This window comes from Enoplosus armatus, chromosome 22 (genome assembly GCF_043641665.1).
Source record: "Enoplosus armatus isolate fEnoArm2 chromosome 22, fEnoArm2.hap1, whole genome shotgun sequence".
NCBI lineage: Eukaryota > Metazoa > Chordata > Actinopteri > Centrarchiformes > Enoplosidae > Enoplosus > Enoplosus armatus.
Genome location: NC_092201.1, coordinates 2,512,241 through 2,537,500, shown reverse-complemented (window position 1 = coordinate 2,537,500; position 25,260 = coordinate 2,512,241). Strand labels below are relative to the sequence as shown.

At 46.4% G+C, this 25,260-nt stretch overlaps 1 protein-coding gene across 6 annotated transcripts in view; it reads left to right on the top strand.

The window, feature by feature from the left end:
- Nucleotides 1-25,260, top strand: part of celf2 (cugbp, Elav-like family member 2) — a 163,452-nt gene that overhangs the window by 44,032 nt on the left and 94,160 nt on the right. For 4 of the 6 annotated variants that reach the window (XM_070928813.1, XM_070928812.1, XM_070928811.1 and 1 more), the window contains exon 1: nt 15,843-15,919. The exons of the other annotated variants lie outside the window; for them this stretch is intronic. In XM_070928813.1, coding sequence (XP_070784914.1) covers nt 15,843-15,919 — 77 coding nt within the window. Of the gene's footprint in view, nt 1-15,842; nt 15,920-25,260 lie in introns of those variants that run through there. 6 annotated transcript variants of the gene reach the window in all.

Here is a 25,260-nt window from a genome sequence, read left to right as displayed (position 1 = left end):
AATGGCAGCGTAATGGAAAGGCGAATTCGTCCCGTTGTCATCTTGAAGTCTTTGGAGGCGCTCTCCTACTCGGCCGTGTGTGCCGGTGAAAGATAAGATTAATTCTTCATATCGCGGGCTGATTGCAGAATCTTGTATCTAATGCAATTTTTATTTCTCACCCCCCCTCCCCCTTTCCCTCCTTTCCCCTTTTCTTTCAAACTGCAGAGTCAAGCATTTTTTTTTTCTTCCCTCTTTGGGGAAAAAAATCTAAATAATTTATCTGTGTTTTGGTGCATTCCCCCCCCCCCCCTCCTGTACTTAGAGGGAGAGTGGAGAGAAATGGAACAGAGACAGACAGGAGGAAAGGCAGATGAGAGTGTTTTATTTTTTTCTGAATGGGATGAACGTGAGCCGCATGCTGAGGAGAGTAAGAAAAGGGAGCGAAGGATGGCAGGAGGGAGGCGGTTGGGTGGAGGGAGCGAACCCTCGCTCGGCTCTCGGCTGGAGAGGGGCCAAAGAGGAGCCTGCAGACTTTGGTAATCCCTCTTTTATTAATGTGAAGCCAAGCTCAGCAGAATGCAGGCTCACAGACATAACAGAGCTGCTCACAACTGACTGTCTTTAGGCCTCTCTGTCTGTCTCTTACATGCAGATCTACTTCACTGGCGTGGTTGCCCGAGTCCCACCCCTCCCATTTGCCAGGCCAGTAAACTGCCAGTCAATTAAAGCGGAGTTCAGTCCGGCGCTTCCGCCCGGCGAGTCGAGCTCTCGAGTCTTTTGATCCCGCTCGGGCCCCGGCCTCGGCGTTTGGCACAAAAAGCATCCTGCGTCCTCGCCGAGCCCTGCACGTTACCATGACAACCCCCCTTACATCACTCAGTGCCCCCCATGTAGCCAATGGGCATTGACCTTTTGCTGTCAGAGCGTGTTAGGGAGCGAGAGATACAGAGAGAGAGACGGGGAGAGGAGAGAGAGAGAGAGAGAGGGAAGCAGGCGCTCGCCGGAAACAACAAACACAAATAGGTCATTAAATTGTAAACACAATTTAAAAGAGACAGAGGCTGCTCGGTTTGAGCCGTGGCCTCCAGTTACTGCGATGTCAGTGCCAGAGTTTGTGTGTTTCCCGTGAATGACAAAAACAAGATGGTCGTCCTCAGGAGGCATGATGTCACGGCTCGGCGGGGGAGGCGAGGGGGCTCCAAACGTATACAAAGTAAAAACAAGGATTTAAATTTGGCATATCGCAAATAGGGAGCTTCTGGATGGTACCAGCTGCCCCTCCCTGCAACCCCTAGCTTCTGTCTCGCCAAGACGCTGCCATATGCTCTCTGTTTTCCAACAGCAGCCCTTCAACACGGAGAGTAGATACAGATACAGGCCTTCACAGAGGTCCTTGTTACAAGAAATGAATTTAAGTAATCAGTACTCATTCTAAAGGCAACTGGATGGGATCTCACTGAAACAAGCCAAGCTTGGTTTTGAGTATTTTGGCAGACAAGTTGTTGCAGTTTTTATATATTTAACTGGATTTGCTGTTTTATTCAGTAAATAACTATTTCATGACCTGCATGCCTTTTAGGCGGTAGATACATGTTCAGATTTAACAGAGAAGTCCTTTACCTGAACTCCAGTAAGATGTTTAGATTTGTAGTGTCCCGTGGTGTAAAACGACGGGAGAAACTGAATCCTTGGAGTCCAGGAACAACTGTCCGTGTTGGTGGCTTCACTTGTCAACACCGTTTTTTGTCAGCGTTCAGAAATCACGGATGATGATGTCAGGAAGCTGCACGCAACTTGCTCATGTTTACTACCCCATCTGAGAGTCCAGAGATTACGGAGAGAAGCGGGAAGACTAAAGGGCAAAACACACAGGCTGTGTCACTTAGCATCACGTCACGATACGACACTCCGGACGTGCTGCACAGACAGAAGAAGTCATCAAGGTGCATTAGATGGTATGAGCCAATTCGAGGAGTGGCGGTGATCAAATTTATGCTTTTCTGCACCGTCATGTCGTGTAATCACTCACACACTGACATTGGGAAAGAGGACAGTGGCGTAGCCTGACATGGCCTGGCATCAACCCCTGCTGCCTCTTTGCCCGACACCATGGGGTTTTTATTTTTTCACTTCCTGTCGACGCAATGCAGCACAGTTGATAACGTAAGAAAAAAATAGGGTTCAGTTCAACCTGTGCATCCTGGATGGGACTATTTCGGCCCCATATTGTAGAAAGTGAGACTTCCATGTCTTGTTTGATTATAAGGCAGGTCTAGGTGCTGTATAAATACTGTGAAAGCATCAAAGCACTCAGTGCCCAGAAATGCACACAGCCCGTATTCAGAAACGCTCGTCCACCCGCTCAGCCTGTCTGAGTCTCTGCTCAGGACGACTCTTCAAGTTTTTGGAGGGTCAGTTTGTCTAAAACGGCTTGTTTCAGACAGAGGCTGAACTGAGGGGCTGCAGAAAGGACCAGGAGCACGATATGGGACCTTTAAGGTGGTGTTTTTTAATGCAAAAATACTGCCTAGTGCAGCTTTAATAACTGAATGTCTGCAGAGATTTGAGCTATTGTCAGTGTAAATATCAAATCATCAGTCATCATTTTCAGCCCTCAGAAACTCGAACATTTGCAGGACTTAATTGTGTGTTAATTTGAAAGCATGGCTGCGTTCACCACTCTGTGCTCTTTTTATGATCTATATCATTATGCTCTTTACATTCAGCTGTAATAAACAGTAAGCAACATATGATCGGCGGCCGCAGCATCTGTTTGAAATGCGTGAGATCATTACGTGAGAGTGCTGGTGAGTTCTGTGGCACGTTTTGTGCTCTTATTCACCCCTTTTTTTTTGTTGTTGTTGTTGTTGATTCGCTCGACCATGTGTCAATATTTGTCACCATTGCACGCCTGCCATCAGTTCTGGCTGAGACAAAGTGCAATGAGAGGCCGATCCGATTTGAATGGTAAACAACAGAGGCGGAAATGGGTAATTAAGTTAGAAGTTAGAAAAGTGTCTGCTGCATTTTAATGGCGGCCCGTGCACGCCGGATAATTTAGGATTTCAATTGTTGTTGTTTTTCAGTGAAATGCAGGTGTTTTGTGAAGACAGACGATTTTGCCCTGTATGCCAAACATTCTAATGAACCTCACGTACAATCCATAATTTTAACTATCCCCCACCTGCCAGCTAGCCACGCACACACACACAGAGTACACAAACAGGCATAGGCTTAGTACCCACACACAATATGCACTAATGAAGCTGTTCTCCTCTCCTCTCTCTTTCGATCCTGGCTCAGTGAAACATGCATAAATCATAATAAACAGAGAGATGAATTTTTAATCAGCAGCTCCCTGCCTGCGTCTTCAGCCCCAGCCTCCTATGGGGAGGAGATGCTGTGATGTGCCAGGTATATGGAGCAGGATCTGGCAGTGCCTCCTTCGGGAGGGCTACTCACTGAGACATGCCTGTCTGGGCTGCCTCTTCCTGGCCATGATCTGCTGGACCGGGCCGTCTCTCTGGAGACGAGACTGGCCCCGGCCGAAACACGCCGTCTGTACCTGCAGGAGGCTCAGGTCCAGACAGAGCGGGACATCTGACCAGAGGAAGGCTTGGTAATGTTATAGCATCGGGGCTGGACAGCTGGGATGCAGCTGTAAATAAACAGTCAATCGCACGATCACCTGTTGGTGTTCATCAAAATGCATGAGCATAAATAAGATATATATTTATTTGGCTGGACACTAAAAAAAGTGGGAAACTCAAAATGTTATCTTATTTTTACATTATTTTCCATATTTATTATTGTCGTCTAGTTGGTTTAATGTGATCTCACCAGATTCTAAGCACATTTTTTTGCGAGACTTTGAATGAGATACGGGACCCAGAAGCGGTCAGGGGTCTGGGAATAATGCCAGGGACTGGAGATACTGCATATCTTAATAAACGAATAACTTCTTCTTTTGAGGTTATTTATACTCTCTCAATAAACTGCGAAAATTCAGCGCATGCTCGACTTGATGTTGAACTTGGACTCTTTCCATCGGTTCAATACAACTTCACTATGATGTACACGATTTATTTACCTCATAAAAACTTCATGAACAGACGGCAAAGCCGAGTTAAGGTCGGTTTGTTTTCCACTGTGTCTCCGGCTGTACATCTGAAGCTTGGGCTCGGTTGAACGCTGTGCCAAAAACTCAGAAATGATGTGCAGTAAATGTGAATAGTGGGCATTGTTGGCGTGGCGCTGTGCCGGACTGGGCAAGGCCCAGCAGCCATGCAGGCAGTCCAGAGCTGGACTGGGGCTAGGCTGTTCCAGAGCTGTAGTATTAGACTCAAATAGGCCCACAACATAACAACATGAGCTGAGCTGTCACAGGGGATTACTTCAGCTAGGCAAGCCAGCGGGGTCTCCACTGCTCTGCTGCTCTACCAGAGAGAGAGAGAGAGTGTGTGTGTGTGTGTGTGTGTGTGTGTGTGTGTGTGTGTGTGTGTGTGTGTTTGGGGGGGGGGGGGCTTGTTTCTGCGTCAGAGAAAAGGGAACAACGGCAGAGGCTGAGAGGAACAAGGCGAGAGACAGAGAAGCAGAGAGAGGCAGCTTGTGGCCTGATAAGGTGCATTTGTTTGTTTGTAATGTTGGAGCACTCGTCTGAGCTGGGCTTTGTGGGGAGAGTGTGTGTCGATGCCGTGTGCTGCCCCCCTCCTGCAGGATCCATGAGGACTGATGAGCTGCTGCTGAGGTACACACACACACACACACACACACACACACACGTGCTCACCCATTTCTCTGACCCAGATGCTGCGTCCCTGCATCCCTCTCGGGGATTGTTACACTTCCAGCTAAGGTGTGGCGCTGTTGCGTGGTTGGTTTTGTCAAAAAGGTTTTGTGAGCGGTGTGAATGTGGAAGGGGGAGGGGCTGAACAAAGTACAGGTCCTGGCTGACTCCTTCATCGGAGGGGATATTTCACATCCGGGAACAGGTTTCACTGTGACACCTCCTACCTGGCGCTCTGTCTCAGCGTTGTTGTTGCATGGTGAGAGATTTCTCACTGCTTTCCTGCAACTGTTTGCTCAGTCGAGCGTAGCATCAATGCTTGTACTTTTGTTCTCACCCTCTCTGTCTCTCTCTCTGTCTCACCCCTCTGTCTCTCTCTCTGTCTCTCTGCCTTCCCGTCTATTCAAACCCGCTGTGTTAGCATCATTGTGTCCACGACAAGCAGTCTTTTTTATTTATACATATATATACATATCTTTATTTATCATACTGTCGTTGTGTTTGCCCCTCAGCTAATTTTTGTATTATTCCACCCACATGTGCATGAATATGTATCATTTTTCTTCTTCTTCTTTTCCTTGTCGTCAAGAGTTGTAATATCTCGAGTTGTCAGTGTCGATTCGGAAGCTTCTATTAATAAAATTCTGATATCCGAAGGTTTTAAAGTCCCTGAAGACAACAATTTTTCAATCTTACCACAAGTGATGGGGTCCTGCACACTGAAAAGCACACTATTATCTGCCCAATTGATAGATTTGGAGATACTGATTCATTTACAAGACTTACCAATATAATACTTTTGGGACATTTTAGTGTTTTATTTATTGCTGTTCAAAATAACAATCTGATGACAGTTCTAGGGTTGTTTGCTTTTGTTGCCATCGAGTTTTTAGTGTTACATTCATTCATTTTTAACTTTAATTATTACTTATTTTAGCCACAACTATGTGACGTTGAAGAAAAATACTTGTGACTTTGACGTTTTAGCTTGAAAACACTAGAAACTCGTGAATCTTGAATCTTTAGGCATGAAAATGGTCAGATTTAACGACGCCGATTCTGTCGGCATTCACCTCCAAAGGTGGCAAAGATCTTTAAAAAACAAATCTGTGAGGTGTCTGTGTGGTTTTTATGGAATTGATTGATTAAGAAGAAAGAGCGGGAGATGCGAGGGTTTCCATATTAAGACCAGAGGCTTCCACTCGAGCGAAGGAGGATTTGACATTTTCAACTAACAGCCTGAATTTGTGTGTTTTTTTTAGTGATTTATTTGCGTTTATTCAGGTGTGTCCCGTTTCTCGCATGTTTTATACACAAACAAGGGGATGACGGATGAGCAGAGGGTGATGGAGGAATGCCTGCTCTTCTTCTGTGTGTGTGAAATTGTTGAGAAAAGGGAGAAAAAGAAGGAGGAGCAGTGGCAGAAAAGGGAGGGGGGTGATGAAGAGCAGGGACAGCAGTGGGGAGGCATCCCAGCTCTGAAATTTACACAGTCAAACAATGGATATATCCAACTTTTCCTCTCCATCCCTACTGGATTACAATCTTTTGAAAACTGCAAATTTTCATTTTTAAGGGCCCATTACTGACACCCCACCAGCCACAATTTGTCTGAACCCCCCCCTCATGTTGCATAAAAGATTGAGACAAGCGTCTGCCGCGCAGCTGATCATGAAAAACAGTCATGCTGAGGTTGACTTGTTTTGCAATGAGTGAACATATTTCATTGATGTTTGCAGGTAGTAATTTATTGCACCATAATTTACTGACTGAATCTATGAATGCTTCATTGGGTGACAAATGAAACTGCTTTTGAGGCATGCACTTCATTTGCAATTTCCCAATGAAAAATATGACTTTGAACAGTTTCTGCATCAAGCGGTCGCTCCGAGCGAGAAACGCCGGGGACATTTTCCAGAGGTTTAGCCCATGTGCAGGACGGCAGAGTGACTGTGGCTGGGCTGAGGTAGAAGAATGGCTTTGTAGTGCAAAAGTATTCAACTCAGCAGAAGTAAATAATGCATTGTGCAGTCAGAAAGAATAAGGACATTTGCGTTGTTTTGCGCCTGTACTCTGCTGACTTTCAGCTTCAGCTTGAGGGCGATCACATCCTAAGTGGGTGAGCAGTGTAGGATTCATAGCACTTTTTATACAGAGTCCACCAGTTTTAGGGCAATGCAGCATCCAAGATCCTAAATAACCAGACAATGCAGTCCAGGATCGTGTGACTCACCTGCTGGAGACCAGACTAGAGACCAGGACAAGCATCACCTGAGAACGTCTCTGCTGATGTCGCTCAGAATTTAACACCAAATATTAAATGTGATGACTTTTTAAAGTTTATCTCAGTTTGTTTTCATACATTTCTGTCCCTGAAGATTGAAGGACGGTGTATAAAAAAAAAAAATCAGTTTGCTAGTCAGTTGAAGTTCAACTCAGACTATGAAAACAGTCGTGTAATGTTGCTTGTTGCTCTGAAGGGAGCTTTCTAAACGTCTGAAAGTGACTTCGTTCCAGCGTCTTGGCTTTGGCTTGGTGAAAGCTTGCTTTACAAACCGGGAGGTGCAGAGTTTGAAAGACGTGGCGTAAACCAGGGGGGGTCAAACACACGCAGCGTCCAGTGTTTTTGGATCTAGACTCAAACTAGGAACTAAAAGACGGGATGTCTCGGCCTCTGCTACTCTCTCTTTTAATCTGCCTCTCGCACTTTCATGAAGTAAACTCACTTCCACTTTGAATCCAATGTGCTGAAGTACAGAGAAAACGTGTGTGTGTGTGTGTGTGTGTGTGTGTGTGTGTAGAAGTAGGAAGTGTGTCCGAGGAATGTTTGGTGACAGCTCAGATAATCAGCACATTTTCCCACGAGAGAGTTTGCTTCTGTGAATTGATATTAGTCTCCACCCCTCCCCTGCCCTCCTCCTCCTCCTCCTCCTCCCCAGCCTCTGGGTTTGCTGGAAGTTAAACCAAGCGTCCCCTCCCACTCACCCGACACAGTGTGCCTATCTAATGGTGTGGAGGATATTAGGCCTCTATTACGGATATGACCGTTGGTTGAGAGTCACTGCCTCTCCCCACCATTTCCCCAGATGGGTCAGGGAAATGGGCGTTGAAACCCGCCCCCCCCCTCAATCCTCCCCCCACCTTTTCTTGAATCTGCTAAACCAGCCGCCGCCGGCCTCAGTGAAGGGAGCGCACCTCGTCTCCGCTACAGTGATTTAATCTGCCGAGCACCTTTTCAATCAAAGTGTGTCAGGCGGGGCCGTTCTCGACACGACTCCAACACAATGCATGGACACACATGTACAGGAAGTGGGGGGGTGGGAGGTGGGGGGGGTGCGTGCGCCGGCAAATACTGGCACACATGCAGCACATGCCCAGATCGATACTCGCAATCATCCAGGTGACAATGGGCGCAGGTTTATCGTCCCACGATTCACACCCTGCTATCATCACCTTCGCACAATCACACAATCAAGGGGAGGAGGCCGGGGGGGGGGGGGTCGAGGGGAGAGAGGGTGCATATGTGAAAGAGGGGGGAGGGAACAGAGCTTGCAGGTACATGAAATGTGTGAATATGTGCGTGAAATGAATTGAAATGGGTGTGAAAGTGCATCTATTTGCAGGCGGATGCATATACACCTCCCTTTGTGTTTGTGTGTGTGTGTGTGTGTGTGTGTTTGTGTGTGTGTGTGTGTGCTTGCAAATGGTTGATTTCCATTGTGTGTGTGTACAGCATGTGCGAGCAATGTGTTGTATTACACCTTTTTTCTGAGTGTGTGTGTGAGTGCACATACAGTACATCTGTGTGTGTGTGTGTGTGTGTGTGTGTGTGTGTGTGTGTGTGTGTGTGAGTGTGTGTGTGTGTGTGTGTGTGTGTGTGAGTGTGAGTTGTTATCAGAATGACACCATCCTGCTCTCTCTCCTGCAGCCCCAGAGGATCAGTGGAGCTGCACCAGTTTCAAATGAAAATAAATGAGAGGCAGTGACCGCTACTGCCTGGGTCCCACTTTAATGAGGAAAAGGAGCAGAGAGGGAGGGAGGAGAAGGAGGACAGAGGTGGAGGAGGGCGGGGGAAGGATGGGGGTGGGCGGGGGGGGCGAAGGCAGGGGGGGAGGGGGGATTGGAAAGTGAGGGAGAGATTGGTCGGAGTTGGCGACGGAGGTGCCGAGAGAGACGAATGGAGAAGGGGGGTGATGAATGGAGGGCCTCTCTCTGTCACAGATGAGATGGCCAATTACAGTTGGAGCGCGCTCCGATGCACCGCAGGTGGAGCGTACGGTGTTTTGAGTGGCCGGAGAATATCCCTCCATCCTCCATTTGCATTGAGAGCAGAAATCAGTGCACAGTACACAACTTAGAGCGGCTTTGGGGGGGTTTACTGTGCGAGCCGGTAGAACTGCATTAATGTCGTATACCCGTGTAGGTCTGGACTGCACTGTACAACTGTATTCTTTACTTCCTGTCCAGCTAAACCCTGGATCTCCAAATATGGTGGTTCAGTTCTCAGATAAACCAGAGGATTATATGCTCCATTAAGGATTTTTGTTTTTCTATTACTGCGGCTAATTAAACCTTTTCCAGCCTGTCCCCACCTCTTACACACATTTAAAAATCAACCAAAGTGGGGCGGAGGGGAGGGGGTCAGGGGGCATGGCTCTGGGCTAGGCTAGCTCATTAGCACCCCTAGTTGACTTGCTAACAGCGTGGAGAGTGGCAGGAGAGCCGAATGCACATGCTGGATACGATCTCTTGAAGCTTAAAGTGAGGCGGTTTTTCTGAGTTCATGAAAGGTTGACATTTTGGAGATGGATTTTCCACGATGGAGAGGATCCACCGTCCAGTTTTTATATATTTTGTCAATAGAAAACATGCCAAACGCTCCTTATTTAAGGCGGTTTTACATGTTTAGGCTGTCTGCACATCAGCAGCCCCCTCAGTCCGCTACAGGGCTGTAAAAATCAGACAGAACTCAGCTTGATTAGATCCTTAAAAGTCCCACAAGATGAACCCAAAAGAACACGGTGCTCGAACCAAAACAACGGCAAAGTCGTCTCGTTGAGGTTTGGGAGATGCGAGGTCTTCCCTAGACAGCGGCGATATGTTTCTACTTCAGTGCGGCTGAGCGTTGTCCAGTCCAGTCTGGCAGAGACCATTAAAACTAGCAGACAGCAGCACAGTATAGCCGGGAGGCCTCTTCAGGGGCAGAGGACACCAAGTGTGTGTGTGTGTGTGTGTGTGTGTGTGTGTGTGTGTGTGTGAGGGAGAGAGAGACGGAGAGAGACCCACATTTTAAGTCATGTCGAGACCACCGGTGCAGACATTAGTGTGTGAGGGTCAGTGAACAGGTCAGGAGGTATTTGCTCGACACTGTTGGACTTGATCAGAATGTCCTGTAACGCAGATTGTGTGTGTGTGTGTGTGTGTGTGTGTGTGTGTGTAGGTGTGTGCATGTCTACATGTGTGTGTGTGTGTGTGTGTGTGCATTAGGTTTTTTTTTAACCCTTTCAACCAGTCAAACATTGCACCCCTTCTCAGAGTCATAACTCAGATCACGGACATCACACACACGATGCAGGAAGCAGTGAGCTCAGACGTCCATCGTGGATTGATCCACTTCTAAAATACGTACAAAAGTGGCGCCTCACAGCTCCAGATCTCGCCTCATTATCGTCTGAACGCTCGTGCTTACAGTGCAGAACTGCCGGATGCACGATCGTTCATCCCAAATGGAAATAACAAGAAGGAAACCAAAAGTAGAGACAAGAACATCCACAAAACTATCTTATTTTTGTTTTACCACCATCAATATTCCTGACAGTATTAGGACATAGTGTTAGTCACTGACACTCTCCTCTCTTCTTTCATATATAGATATCTCTGAGTGGCTCAACTAGTCCTCAACACAACGATATGTGGCGTGAGAGTGAAAGCTGCTGATCTTTTTCGGTTGGAGGTGCTGGTGGTTGATAGTAAACATTATATTTCATCAGAATGATATTCCTGACGTGATGAAAATAGACATTTCATACAAAATGAAAAAGCACTGAGCTACATCCGTCAAACCACATTGTGTCGGAGTTTGTGTCAGATCGTGTGCAAAACAGGTCAGTGAACATTTAGAGGCTGCAGCCCCCACAGGTAGAGCTGGGATCCATGTTAACTGGAACACAGTGTCCTGACCAGAGTCCAGCAAGGACCAATAACAAACCGACAGAGAGAGGGAGAGATGGAGTGAGCGGTGGAGGAGAGGGTGCGGAGACAGATGAAAGCATGAAAATGGAGGAGAGAGGAGGGCTGGAGAAAATATGGGAATGAGATTTGAAGATTGAACAGTGAGTGGCAGCGAGAGTGAGAAAGAAATGTGGGGGAGTATCCATCCACTCCATCTCTATTTTTGTTTGGTTTTCAGTCTGGGGTTCTGCGCTTGACAGAATAAGAAAGTAGGGGAGAGACTAGACTAGATTGGGACGCCTCTATCATCCTTTCATTTAGGAAGTGATTCATCTGCAAACACACACACACGTGTAGTGTAGAATATACATAGATCAAAATGTGTTTTCCCGGAGTTTTCTGAGCGCTGAGGATGAACGGTAGCAGTCAGGGTCTGTCTGGTTTCGGGCTCCTCACATGTCCACTTAGGCTCAAACGCAGCTGCTTGCTTTTCTGAATTATTCATGAGCCCTTCATTAAATATTCACGTGTGAAAAGCCGGCGCCATCAGCTACCCACAATCCTCTCCTCTGGGTGAGATGCGAGCAGGAGGCATAGAGAGGCCTGGGTGATGGTTTACAGTGTCTGATAGATAACATAGTGGCTGCTTTAAGATTCTGCTTCTTTAATTTGCTCTGTAAGACCACCTATTTCTGGTCCTTTCTCTTTGTCTCTTTCTTTTCCCCACCCCACCCTATCTCCTCCTTCTCCTCCTCCTCCTCCTCCTCCTCTGCCCTCCCCTCGCCTCCTTTCTAAGTGATCGATTTGTATTGTTCGGGCAGCTGAGCCCCCCCAGCCCGAGGTGAGAGAGATGAAGGCGGAGAGAAGACAGAAATAACTAGACAGAGGGAAGAGGCGAGAAAGACAAAAGTAGGAGAGCAAGCGAGGGCAGAGGCAGACCTTGCCATGAGCAGGATCTGGGAGAACATGGGGCCCTTGGGTGAAGAGATGGAGAGATGGGAGAGGTGATGGGTGAGGGTGGGAATAGAGCAGAACAACAGCAACAACAGGGAGAAAATACAACACGATGTATGAAATCCGACCACTGACCCTGAGTGAAACAGCCTCAAGGAAGCCTTTGTTAAGATGTCTTAAGGACACGACCATGAAAAGGTTGGATGTCACTTATGTTGGATGTATAGTCTCCTTTTTATTTTAGTTTCTTCTTGTCTTTAAAATGTGGCACCTTCCTTAATTGTCGGTTTTTGAGAGGTACGCATCGGGACCTTCGCAATGGCGTAATTGTGGGGGCTTGTGATGGCATGAAAAAGGCACGCAAGAATTTCATGAAATCTCTTCAGGAAAGGTTGTCAGTGAAGCAGGACTTGAAGGTGACTGAGCAGATGTGTCATTATGTTCCCACCACCTGCCAGACTTCCACTCAGAAACTGAGGTTTTTATTTTTGTATTTTGTTACACGGAGAGTTTAACCAAAGCCGGACTTTCATGCTTAATTGTTGTCGCTGCTTTGCACGTTTTTATGGTTTAACTGAACCTTTGAAAATGGCGTGATGGCAGGTCCTTTTTTGAATTTCTTTTTCGAAAGAAACTGCTAAATTTAAGCTCGTTGTTATTGGAATATTATGGAGAACGCAACAGAGATGAAGCAAAGATCATCAGAAGTTTTCTGACATTTTGTTTAATACACGTTTTACCAAACAATAATCAAACATGGCCGCATCTTGTCCTCATGGCTCAGCTTTGTCTTTGCCTGCAGGTTTTGAAAGTTCCTGCAGCAGCTAACTCAGCCTGAATCCTCTGACAGCACAACAGGCTCGCTCTTTCAGCGTGATTCTTTTTCAGAGACCAACAAATGTTCATGTTCTGGTCACATGAGCATCCCAAGGTCCAGGGATAATACATGAGCATTCATTATGAGTGTATGCAATGCTTCCATTGTCACAGGGAGGGCATGAGGTCATGGTGTACTTACCTCACTGATAACTTTACCTATAGCCAGTTGTTCAGGGTCGTGCTGTTGTGTACAATAAGTGTACAGTGTGCCTTCAGGGAGAGGAACGTCAAAATCTTCGTTTTCACCACCGTTTCTTTTATAAATAGTATTTCTAGCCAAATTAGATATACAGTTCAGAAAAGCGAATGCCGGATGCATGGAAGCGTTTCCTTTTGCCTTTTAAATCACCTGCTTTTAAGAGCTTTTTCTCCTGGAGAACAGGAGAAAGGCTGTTTTTGAAAATGCAGAGCAAAACCACGACAGTAGTGTAAACGTAGCTGCACACATGCATCATTGTAAATGCAATATTAAACAGCTGCAACACAAATTGCATACTAAAACAATGCCACTATGAGCTTCTGGTTTCACATGACTTCATTGAAAATTGAGCATGTTCATGTTTTATTAATGGATGGATGCATTTTGTTTGTTTAGAATTTGATTGCATGATTGTTTACCAGACGCACGTGAGAACATGCGTTCTAGTTTGCTCGCTTTGAACCCAATGCATCTCCACTGCAGCAGCTGACGCGCCTACACATGGAGAGACAGGTGTTCGTAAGCCTTTGGCAGACGCAGAGGAACATACAACATGCCGTTTCTCGTTATAGCTCCGATCATCACCCGTGTTATTCAATGATTATTGTCATTAAAGTCTCTCAGGTAGTAATAATAACGAGCGCCGCCATTCTCCGCTTGGTTTTCGATGTAGAATGAGGTGTAATGGTTGAATCCTAACACAGTCAGGTTTGTGTTTGAATGCTTAAAGTGCATGGACAATCAATCAGCAGTCGCCTACTGACACCCCAGTCCTGATGTGGCTTAAAAGGTCAGTTGACCCAAATTACAGTGGTAGCGAGCCATGTGAATCGCAACCCTAACACACTGTTGAACAACGCCACCAAAACGAAACCATTTGCATTTCCAGATTCCACAGGAGTAAATGTGAAATGTGATTTTATGTGGACAGAATTTTAACATGCAGGACGCAGTGCTTGAAAAGAGAGTGAAATATCTGATGTGCTATTTGGAGACAGAATTCGGTTCAGATAAAACAAGGTGGGGTATCCGAAATCTGTTGGAAACAAGCAGGGGAATAGTAGGCGCACAAATGATCGTGATGTCTCCTTTTATTGTTGCTGCGTGTGATGCTGCTGTCAGTTCATAAACGTGCTGGATTTGGGTTATGAACAACAGCAACAACAGCCATGAGCGTCAACTCAGGCCTGAACAATGAAAGCCTGCGATGGGAACGCAGCCGATTATGATGCAGCAGTTGGTTAAATAAAGGTCCCGTGCAGCTCCGGTTCTGTGAGGGGGTCAAGTGCGGTGAAACATGCAGCGCCGTCCCCACTCCTGGGACACTGAGAGCCCTGAGGCGCTGATGTAGGATCAGCCTTTCCCATCCATACTCTGACCCCGGTCCTTGCAAGTAAACATGCAAGCTGACCTGCGAACAGGGCCGCGGGCCAAGTCCCACCCACACCATGCACTTACACTGCTGTATGTGTGCATACTGAGCACTTTTTTTTCCCATTGACCCAGATACTCATATTCTTCCCCCAGAGAGCCGCCTCTCTCAGTCTAAGAGAGGCTCATTATTTTACTGGAGTGCCTCCCCTCTTTTCTCCTATGGAGGAGGGAGGAAGTGGGGCAACCTGGTAGACGTGCTGCACAGGGGTGCGTTCAAGCCCACTCCGGTTCCACAGGGAGGCATACTGGATCCACACAATTAACGCAGCGTAAAATAGAGTCAGCAAATTTGCAGCAAATTATGGGCTGGTTCATTATTACCAGGCTGTCCCCATGCGGAATTGCACCTCTCCGAATCTGGCCAACTCATTTGTTTGTAAATCACCTAACTGGCTGTGCAGACTTCATGTGCTCTGAATCACGCTTACGCATTTCTACTGGGCCGAGAAGCAGCCCTGCATTACGACACCGCAAGGGGCTGCGTCGGTGTGGGGGAGTTACAGGCGAGATAATGAAATGCAGTTTGAGTTTGAAGGGTTATCAGACCTGACCCCGCATGACCCTGACGTCAAAACAGCTCAGTGGTTTATAAAACTATGTGACATGTGACTATTTGACAACTGACAAAAGAAAAGAATCAGTAAGTACTCCACCAGGAGTGCACGCTGCCCTCTCTTTGACTGGGCAGCACTTTGTCAGGTGATTTCACATTAAGTCATGTTAAGCCAGCTGATGTCTGTCTGAACACGAACTAACGGAGAACCAGCATCTAGTGAAGATGCCAAAAATCTGTTTGTACACTGTATAAATTATCCGCAGCTTCAAAATGATATTTATAAATGATAAAACTACCAGGTGAATGTGGTGAAGATGGATGTCTGACGGGGGGAAAAGAGGATATTTAATGGTTAAACTACCTTAAAGGATGCGTCTTTAATACGGATGTTGGTCCTGAGCATCTGAATATAAATGATTTCAGCCTCCTTCTGTTCTAAGAACATAAAGACAGGCTGTGGTGAGAGACACCCAGGGCTGAGGAGACCGAATAGTTAAAGATCAGCTGCAGCGTTGTGCGCCACGCCTCCCCGAGTCGGCACCTGGTTCTCCAACAGTCCGTCAGTTGCGCTGTTGCAGAGCGGATTTTCAGACAGGACCGGCGGAAGAAAACCAGGAGAAAAAAGCGAATGGGGGAGTGGAAGAGGAGAATGTGACAACTGCTGGATGCGGACAGAGTGTGTGCGGCTGGCTACACTGCCTTTGGGGAGGCCTCGGCTCTTGCACCTGTCCCTCTCCGTCTCCGCGGCCAGGCGCAGTTTGGGCGAGAGCGACGCTCCTTTATTTATCAGGCAGAGCGCACACACTCACACACACACACACACACACACACACACACACGATACTGTACGCGCACACACATACACAGGGCAGGCAGGCAACATGACTTCATCCTACAATCTGGATTTTCTGCCCGATATGATGGTGGAGAGCCGCCTGCTTGTCCCCGGAGACAGAATGTGAGTTATTGTCCGCCTCTTTCGCTTCTTCGCGTGTGATTTCTGTGTTTCTGTGTGATTTTTTTTTTTTTTTCACTGTCCTGAAAAGCAGCTGTCCGATGTGGAAACGTTGCTCCGCTGCCGGATATGTGACTGGAATCCGGGTCACAGTTAACGCCACCGCCGGCGCGGCTGTGTGTCTGTGTCACTGTGTTAGTTCTGGCTTCTTCTTATTAATATCCGTCGATATATTGAACGGGGGTCGCTGTTATCAGCTATAGACAGGATGGTGATGAATGAGCGCCATTATGGGCATTAATCCCGCCGCCGTGAATAAACCTTGTCTTTATGAAGCTCTGTTATCGGCTGCGTGTCGGCAGATTGTTGGAAGCCGTCAGCTCGACTCTGGGAGCGTCCAGAGCATCGGCTTCCCGGCTCGCTCCGTGGAACAGAGGAGGGGAAGTTGCTTTGGTTTGCGGCAGCCGCCCATTATGATGTCTCTGGGTCTTGCTGGGCTGGGAACGGTGGGTTCGGGACTGTGCAGCCGGGCTGTGGGAGCGCACCATGCTGAGACACATAAAGACCACAGAGTCGATCTCTCTGTTCTCCCTCCTGGCTCACTAAAAAAAAAAGCGCAGGATGGAAGACAGGAGCGATGTCAGTCACATGAGGCTGGTTTAACAGTGAGAAGGGGAGAGGAGAAGACACACAGAGGCTTTCTGAGAACATACAGGAATGCATGCATGACCGCTATCCCGTGTGTTGCAATTGGATTTGCTGTAATTCAGTTAAACTCCGGAATTTCTGGAGCAGAGACACAAAGGGAGGTTTTCATGTCGACATCCTGGTCATGCGTTTTGTTTTTTTCCTTCCACAGTGCATGTCCCACTTATGTCCCCTCAGCTCACAGCGCCGAGCTGTTGATGGATCATGTGTACATGTAGACTGTGCTGCACTTCTTCCTCTCATCTCCTCCTTCTGGCTGTGTCCAATCCACACTGTGTGTTCGGATGCTGCACTTAACTTCTGGTGACTCATGGTGGAAAAGAATAGAACAAACATAATGAAGTGTGAATGTGTGTGTGTGTGTGTGTGTGTGGGAGGACTCATTATGCAGGACATTTTAGGATACTGTACAAATGTCACAAAACGTATAAAATCCTGCAGCAGCTGGAGATGAGCATGTTTCTACATTGATGCTGTGGAGCTAACTTACTATAAAATATGATCAACTGGAAGCTGCTGTTGTAGTTTAAGCATAGAAACATCTATTGAGTCACTATGAGAACACATTCACTATAATAATACTGTAGAAATATTATAATCTTAGTAGAATTCCATATAGTACCACAGGTATACAGTAAGTCACTATAAGATTGTTAGGGGTATCACATATGCCGTACAGTCCCACAGCATCACTATAAACTCACTATTAAGAACCACAGACATGCTTTATGTCCATGAGGGGGGGGTCACGGGATGATTAATCGGACAGGAGAGACTCAAAACTCAACATTTCTTCAACACAAATCTGTTTCTCTGTTTCTCTAATGGAGTCTGGTTGTTGCCTTTTTGTTGGTGAACACCAGAATGTTTCTCTTTTTCCATCGCGGCCGCTAAAAATGATAAAAAACGAACCCAAAATCACTTCGGTAGACAAACAAAAACAGGCCGCTCTAGATCACCATAGCAGTATTACAGAGGTGTGCTACAGGAGATCAGAAGCACCAACAGGTGTTCCAGTGTTTCCACCACAGTGATATAAGGCCGGGGCGTGCACTTCACCCCGCGGAGTCTCCCTGTGTCGACTCTCCGTGTGGTCTGTTACCCAGATGCTGCAGTGACGAGACGGCTTTGTCATTAATCAGTGTCATCAGCTCTGACGGCGTGGGCCCCCGTGGACGAGGAAACCATCACACCTCCGGCCGCCCTTCTCTTTCACCCTCTGATGTGTCTTGCATCACCAGTTGCGGGTATATCCGCCCGGAGTGGAGGATTTATGAATAATGTGTGTCGCCGGCATTAGACAGGTCTATCTGTGCCCTCTTAGCCAGCCGGAGAGGAGGCGGACAGGTTGAACCAGATAGCGCTTATGGAGATGACACTTTGTATTTACGCGAACACGCCTCTTGAGTCTGGCTATTTAGCTTGCGAGAGGCGCTCTTGGTGATCTTTTGATTTAGCCGCTTGTGTCATTGTGTTTAACAGGCACTATTTTCCAGTAGCAATGTAAAAATCTGCATTTATGCCGGCCCCCGAGTTCCTTCCACATGATACGTTTTTTTGAAATTCTCTCTCTCTCGTTGCCGCTTCCTGTAGCGACCCCCCCCACATTGACGCTGACAGCCCCTGACAACATCAGACTTGACAAATATTAGCTGAGATCATATGAGAACTAAGTGGAACTAACAGTCTAATCTCTCTCTCTCCAGTCCTGTCAGGGCTGGGAACATGAAAAGGGGGTAAAGTGAGAGAACCAGGAAAAATGGAGCAGGACCTCTGCCCTTTACTTTCCACTCTTAACTCCAACTCTGAAGCCTAGACTCGGGTCGCTCTCTGGGAAATATGTGACCCCCTCACCTCCTTCGACTCTGTGTTGAATCCCCATCTGGTACTACAAGGTTCTTCAGGGTCTATCACACTTCGAGGCTGCAGGAGGGACAGTGTTCAGCAATGATTTCTTGAAAGTGCACACAGCAATGGCCGAAAACAAGCGCACGAGGTTGCTAACTTTAACAAGTACACTGTGTGCGGAGCAAGACACCAGACAGACTCACAATAATGCTTGAAAATGGCACATTCTTGCCAAGTGTGTACACAATCCGCCGCCTACAAAGACAGCCCACTGCTCCTCTCAGAGGGAAAATATATATCTGACCGCCACCCACTCATCCCTTCACTTCCCCTTCCTGACCCCCTTCCAAGCCTGAAAGGACACAAATCATGAATCCAACAGCTGAAAGGGTCCTGTGACAGGCAACATAGAGTTCTCGTGAGAAATGTATATAAGTGTATATAAGTGTTTAAACGAGGGGGTGGGATGGACAGGCCGCTGAGCGTTAGAGGGAGGGGCGACAGGAGGCTTGTCTGCCTTCTATTAACTGTGGTAGGCTGATACTCCCTCTGATACTTGTTTTATTTCACTTTAATTAAAATTGAAAGTCATGTCCAAAATAATTTTGAAAATCCTCTCTTGCATGTGACACTCATCAAAGCTTCTGAAACAGCATTTGATCAAAACCCACAAAAAGACTTCAATAAAATAAATAGAGTAGAATTGGACACATTGCTAAAAGCAGAATTGCAAAATCAGACATTCCCTGCAGTATTTCAGCAAAACAAATGGTCAAATTGGAGGACTATTTGCAGATTTTTCTATGTATCTATAAAATAGTGTTTTTTATAATGGACCCTGGCCAAATAAAATCAACCCTCAACCTCGAACACACGTCTGCAGGACTTTATTTCCCCTGATGTAAGTCTGCTCCAAGGTAGACTTACATCCCAGGCTGAGGACCACCACATTTCTCCTTAGTATTTCTGTTTTTAAAAATCATATACATTTCCTGCAACGTAACAGGAAAAAAAAAATGTATCTCATAAAAGCCACAAAAGAAAATCTGTCCATTTCTGGCTCCAATAACCACCAAAAATTCTGCAAGATCCTGGTGGGTCTGATACAGATCAATTCAGGTTAAGAGCTTCAATTAAGTATTGATCAATTGCAGATTAAACAAGTAATCAAACAAAAACTGCATCTTCAGCATTATATAGAAGGTAGACGGCACTCTCTCTCTCTCTATATGGGCAGCACAGATGATCACACTGATACATCAGACTAATCCAAGAAGTGGAGAAGAAGAAGGGAAGGGAGATGGAGGGTGAAAATTGACATGGGCAGACTGGGAGAGATTTGCAGGGGGAAAGGTGTGAAAGAGGGAGGAAGAGTGATGGTTTGACAGCGTACGAGTCCCCGGACAGACAGCTGGGCGCATTTGAATTGTGTTTTATCTGATGTGGAGATTAAGAGAAAATGAGAGGGGGGGGAGAGAGAGAAAAAGAAAAGGGAATCTGTGGTGGTTTTATTTTTCTCCCAAGCAACAGAGAGGCCTTTTCATTCTCACACACACACACACACACACACACACACAGAGGAATGAGCAGAAATGCATCAACAACAGTCGAAGGAGCCCTCCGTCATTTCTGTTATGACTGTTTTTGTTCATAATATTGTTATTTAGGCGGGAAACACGTACAGTATGTGTGATATACGACGTGATGGAGTCGTCTTCACGCATCACCAGCTGCAACGTTGTTTTATGTCGCTTTCTCTCAGTGTGTGTGTGTGTGTGTGTGTGTGTTGTCATAATGATGAATGTCTTTGCTCTGCTGGGGCTCAGGAGCAGTTGTCTGTGGCTGACACCACTGTGTGTAGGTGGTGATGTATCACGACCGTGTGTGTTGAGGTCTCTGCGTGGATGTGTGTGTGTGCATGGCAGGGGTGTGGTTGTGTATGAGCAGGTGTGTGTGTGTGTGTGTGTGTATGGATACATGATGGGGTCAACAAGCAGCTTTATATGTCATAATTGAGTGAGGAGGTGTCATAACAGACTTCACTTTATAGGGCACAGTCGCCAAGACAACGCTATAGTTTCGTAGACTACTACATTTGTGTAACTGGTCTTAAATGTGCTGTGTTTTGAGTCAGCCAGCTAACTAGGCTGCCGGTGCAATAATGAGTCATTTACCTTGCGAGCTAGCTAACTTCCTGTGCTGCCTAAAGGGAGCCCGAGCCCTCACTTCTCTTCCAACTAGCCTCTGTTCTGCTAGCATCTGGAATGACTCTCTAACTGGCGTTTTCAAAATAAGATGCCCCACGAGCTTCGGCCTCTCGGGAGCTGTAGCTGGTGGATGCTAACAAAATAACAAAGTCTTCGAATTTTACCATTCAGTGCAGCCAGAGGAACATGTTTAAGCTTTTCAATGAAGTCAGAATTAAAAACCGGCATCAGTGAGGTACAGATGTGCACCACACCTGCAGAGGGTAGTCGTGGTAGTGAGGCCTCCTCCAGCTGATGATCTGCTCGTGATTGTGTCATTACTCTTTTCTTTCTGTCAGCCACGTTGCGTTCAAGGCCTGCAAAGCGTCTCTCTCTTGCCTCTTCTCTTTGATACTTTGATACTTGATTAATTGATTCGACTCCTCAAGAATGGTTAGGTGAGCTTCAGCTTCTCCGTCGATCTCCCCTGATTCATGTCTCTGCAGCACGTTATTACATTAGTCTCCAGCTCTTTGGTTTGCTTATTCAAGTCAAGTACATTCACACAGCACACGTAGTTACACACACACACTTTACCTTATGAATTGAGCTGTGCAAAGAGAGTATTTTGTGCGCGATTGCATGTGTGAGTGAGACTGTATTGTGTGTGTGTGTGTGTGAGAGAGAGAGTCTTCTGTTTTCTGAGAGTATTTCATCACTTGGCCTTGAAACGAATGAAGCATGCACATGCTTTCAGTGCTGCATACACACATTACCACCCACATAAATACGCAGAATACACACCACGTGACACACACACACACACACAGACACACACACAGTCCCCACGTTGTTCACATCATGTCCCTGGGCTATAGTGACGGGCAGAAAAATAACTGAATCCTGAGAGACTAAGAGAACACAATGATGGTCCCTTCCCCTCTTGGTTTATGTATATCTCTCCTCTGCACCACCCCTTCCTCTCTCTGTCTTCTTCTCTCCTTCCTTTGCTCTCATTCTCAACAGTCAGCCATTGCCATTTGTACTGTGCGGAGGCATTACTCTGCCTTGCCAGAGGGAGAGCTTACCTCATGCATGTCTCAGTAGATTTTTTTTCTACCCCTTCTTCCCCCATCCCTCGCTTTATCCCTCTTTGGCCTGTATCTTCCTCTCTTTCTCTCCGCGCTCCCACTCTCTCCCTCTTTCTCCATTCAAGCGTGCTAAATGCTTTACCTCTGTCAACTCTTGAGTCTGAGAGGAGCTCATTATTGTGGAGAAGGAGAGGAATTTGGATTAGAAGCAACATTCGTGGACTGAGGCTCTTGTTCTGCTAAAAGAGCCATCAGAGTTACAGAGAGGGATAGACTTACCTGCGTTAGTTGGCGGTGTTATTCACTAGTCGCCAGGGTGCAGGGTTTTTACTGTGATTTTTAAATGACTACTGCCCAGAAATATATATATGACTCTTATATTACTGACGGGATTTCTCTGCATAGATAAAGTTTGGTTTTAAACTCAAAGATGGACATTTAATAATCAAACTATTAATGATTTTTATTCTCTTATTTCAGTGTTATTTTGCCACCTGGCCGTAGGCTGCCATTTTAGCATGAAGGCTTAAGTGTTTACCTGTGAACGCTGCATGCTGATGTTAATGCATGCTGGGGAAAAGGCGATACATTTTTGGCAAGAAATCCCCAGAAACACTGGCATCCCGCATCCTGGTGTTCAACCCTACTGATCACCTCTGGCCTTCAAGCTTCTCTCTTATGCAGATTGCACACACTGTGGCTTTTGCGTACAGTTGTTGGGCTGGTTAGCTTGCATGAGGGTAACTCATGCTGGACCACGTGAGAGCTGGCCCGGTGACATTAGACAGCATAGAAACTTCAAGGCTCCGATCACATGGTAGTCAAAGGTCACAGAAAGGTCAGTGCCACCTGCTATCAGCGTGCAGAGCAGCTCCTGCTGCACAAATCACACCCTGGTTTTCATTCCAGACACTTCAGCAGCTGCTTTTTGCTTTTTAAAGAGGCAATCCTCCATGTATTTTTCGTTGCACTCTTTGGCGCTAATTGGTTATCTCCTGTTGTTTCTTTCACATGTCAAACAAACAGCATGACCCATGCTGTGAAGTATTTTTTCTTGGATTTATAGTTGATTAAGTTCGCTCATTTTCTATCTCTGCTCATGCACATGCTAACGATTCAGTTCTGCTTCTATTTATTCAAAACAAGTCATAATTGTGAGTCATATTACTTCCTGCGCACAACAGGAAGTTTCCCAGGAAAGACACACCAGACACTGAACATTTAGAGCAGCACATGTAATCGATTTCATGACTGGCTGAATGGCATGTTTATTTACTTCTTTAACGTGTCTTCAAATGCTGGCAGGCTCTTGGTTTTCTCTGTGATGGTGTATGGGAGTGGAAGAAGAGTTGGATGGGGTCAAACCGTCCATTAATGTTCCATTTCATGCTTGTTTACCCGTTAAAAGTTGAGTATAAACTTAATGGACAGACATAAAGTAGAATCAGCCAATAAACATCACCTGTACTGGCCTCTTTTTGTAAATCAAATTCTTAATGAGCTATATCACTAAGAAAACAAGGCCTCAGTCTGTGTGGAGGGAGCTGCTCAGCCAGTCAAGAAGACTTTGTTTGCCAAAAGAAATGTCAATTACTTCTTTTTCTTAGTGATGAAATATTTAAGTGAAAGACATAAAAATGACTATTATAACGTTCCATTAGCCTCCAAAAACCTTCTGGCCTGACCTTATAATGGAATCTAACTGGGAATCAAACCTTCAGCCATGCATGAGGGATTAATCTGAGCCTTCCACCCAAACCTCAGGGTGCCGCCCAGCCTCATCTACAGAGCTCAGACTGCACTCCCTCCCCATAAATCTCTCTGTCTGGTCTCTTCTTCGCAGTCTGACTCTCTCTTCATTTCCATCTTCCCCATCTGTTTTATATGGGCGCTGCAAAGCACACACGTGAGCACACATACACAAAAACACACGTATCCATACACAGCTGCAGAGCTGTCAGGTCTAACCTTGACTCGTACAGAGAATGAATTGTAATGCAAAGGGAGGGCGGGGGGGGGCACAAACAGGATGTCAGAGAGCTGCTGCTCGTCTTTGCCCGACCTGCCTCTTTCTTCCCTGTGGAGTCCAACTCTGAACAATCTCTCTGTTACAGGTATTTTTCTCTCTCCTCTCGCTCGACCCCAAAAGTTACCTTTCCTTTTTCCCTCCTCTCACCAAACAGATCCCTGCAGTTTTAAAGCAAATCACAGTTTGGGGAGATTAGCGCTTTGCTCAAATAATGTTAACATACACACCAAAATCAGACATCCCCGGTAGCTCTTGCATTGCTTGCTAGCACAGGTAGTCAGTTGTTTCAGTTACATCAAATGAGAAGATATAATCTCAAATAATATGCAACCAGTCTGAATGTTTTATGTGGAGATAAATAGAAATGCTACGTGATGAGGAGCTGGTGTAAACGTCCAGGTGCTCACCTGTTTAAGTGGCGGGAGATGGTTTACAGCTGAAACCAGTGGATGAATTTGCGGCTTCGGGACGTTCTGTTCTGGGTCCGCGACATGAAAACCTTTGCAAAGCTATATAGAGCAGAGAAATAGGGCCGTCAGTGGGCGCCAAGCCTGTGGTAAACTCCCCGGTAGTGATAGATGTGTGTGTTCCAGATAGTGAAGTGATCGATGGGAGTATTGTTGGGAGGAGCGTTCAGAGTTGCTGTTATTGTGTTTCGGAAGGCTAAGGGGAGATGGGGTGGGGGGTACAGAGGAGCGCTTGACGGGTTTATTGAGAAGCGTGATCTAGTGCACCGCCCCGGGACTCTTGGATGTAGTTAGAGAGGGCAGGAAAAAGAAAGAGGGATGGAGCAGAAAACAAGGCAAGAGTTGGTGAACGGATGGAAGTAGAGGAAGTCTGCACCAGAGGAGAGTGGAGAGGAAATAGAGGCAGGAAGTGAGGATGGTGCAGAGGTGGGAATAAATGTGTAGGTTATCTGTTGATGTTTATCTGCTGTGTCCTGAGGGCTTGTGCAGTCATAACAGTGATCTAATCTGCACCTCTGGAGAGCACACACACACACACACTCTTGCTCTCAGTGCCCATGCCACCAATCATCCATTTAAACCGTCATCTATCTGCCCTTCATCCAATCCATCCATTCAGCCCACATTTCCACTTTTTAATTTATCCTCTCCTTTATAGCACAGGATTCCTTCCATCCCTCAGTCCGTGCTTCCACTCCTACATCCTGCTGAAATCCAATTGGGCTCATCTCCCTCCTCCCCCCCCCCCCCCTGCCCATTTATACCTTCTGCTGCCGTAGGGTTCAATGGACTTTTAAAGGCAGAGGCCGATGCCGAGTATTTCAGATTGAAGCTGCTGACTGCTGATATTTTGCGCTGATATTGAATATCTTTCAAATTGACCAATTTCATGACGAACAACATTTAAAATATTCAAAAGATTGTGCAGAGCCCGGCAGGTGAGATCATTTTCGCATTTAGTGGCCTCAAAGAGCAACTGAAACCCGTGTTTTTGCTGACCTCGTGTGGTTGAAGT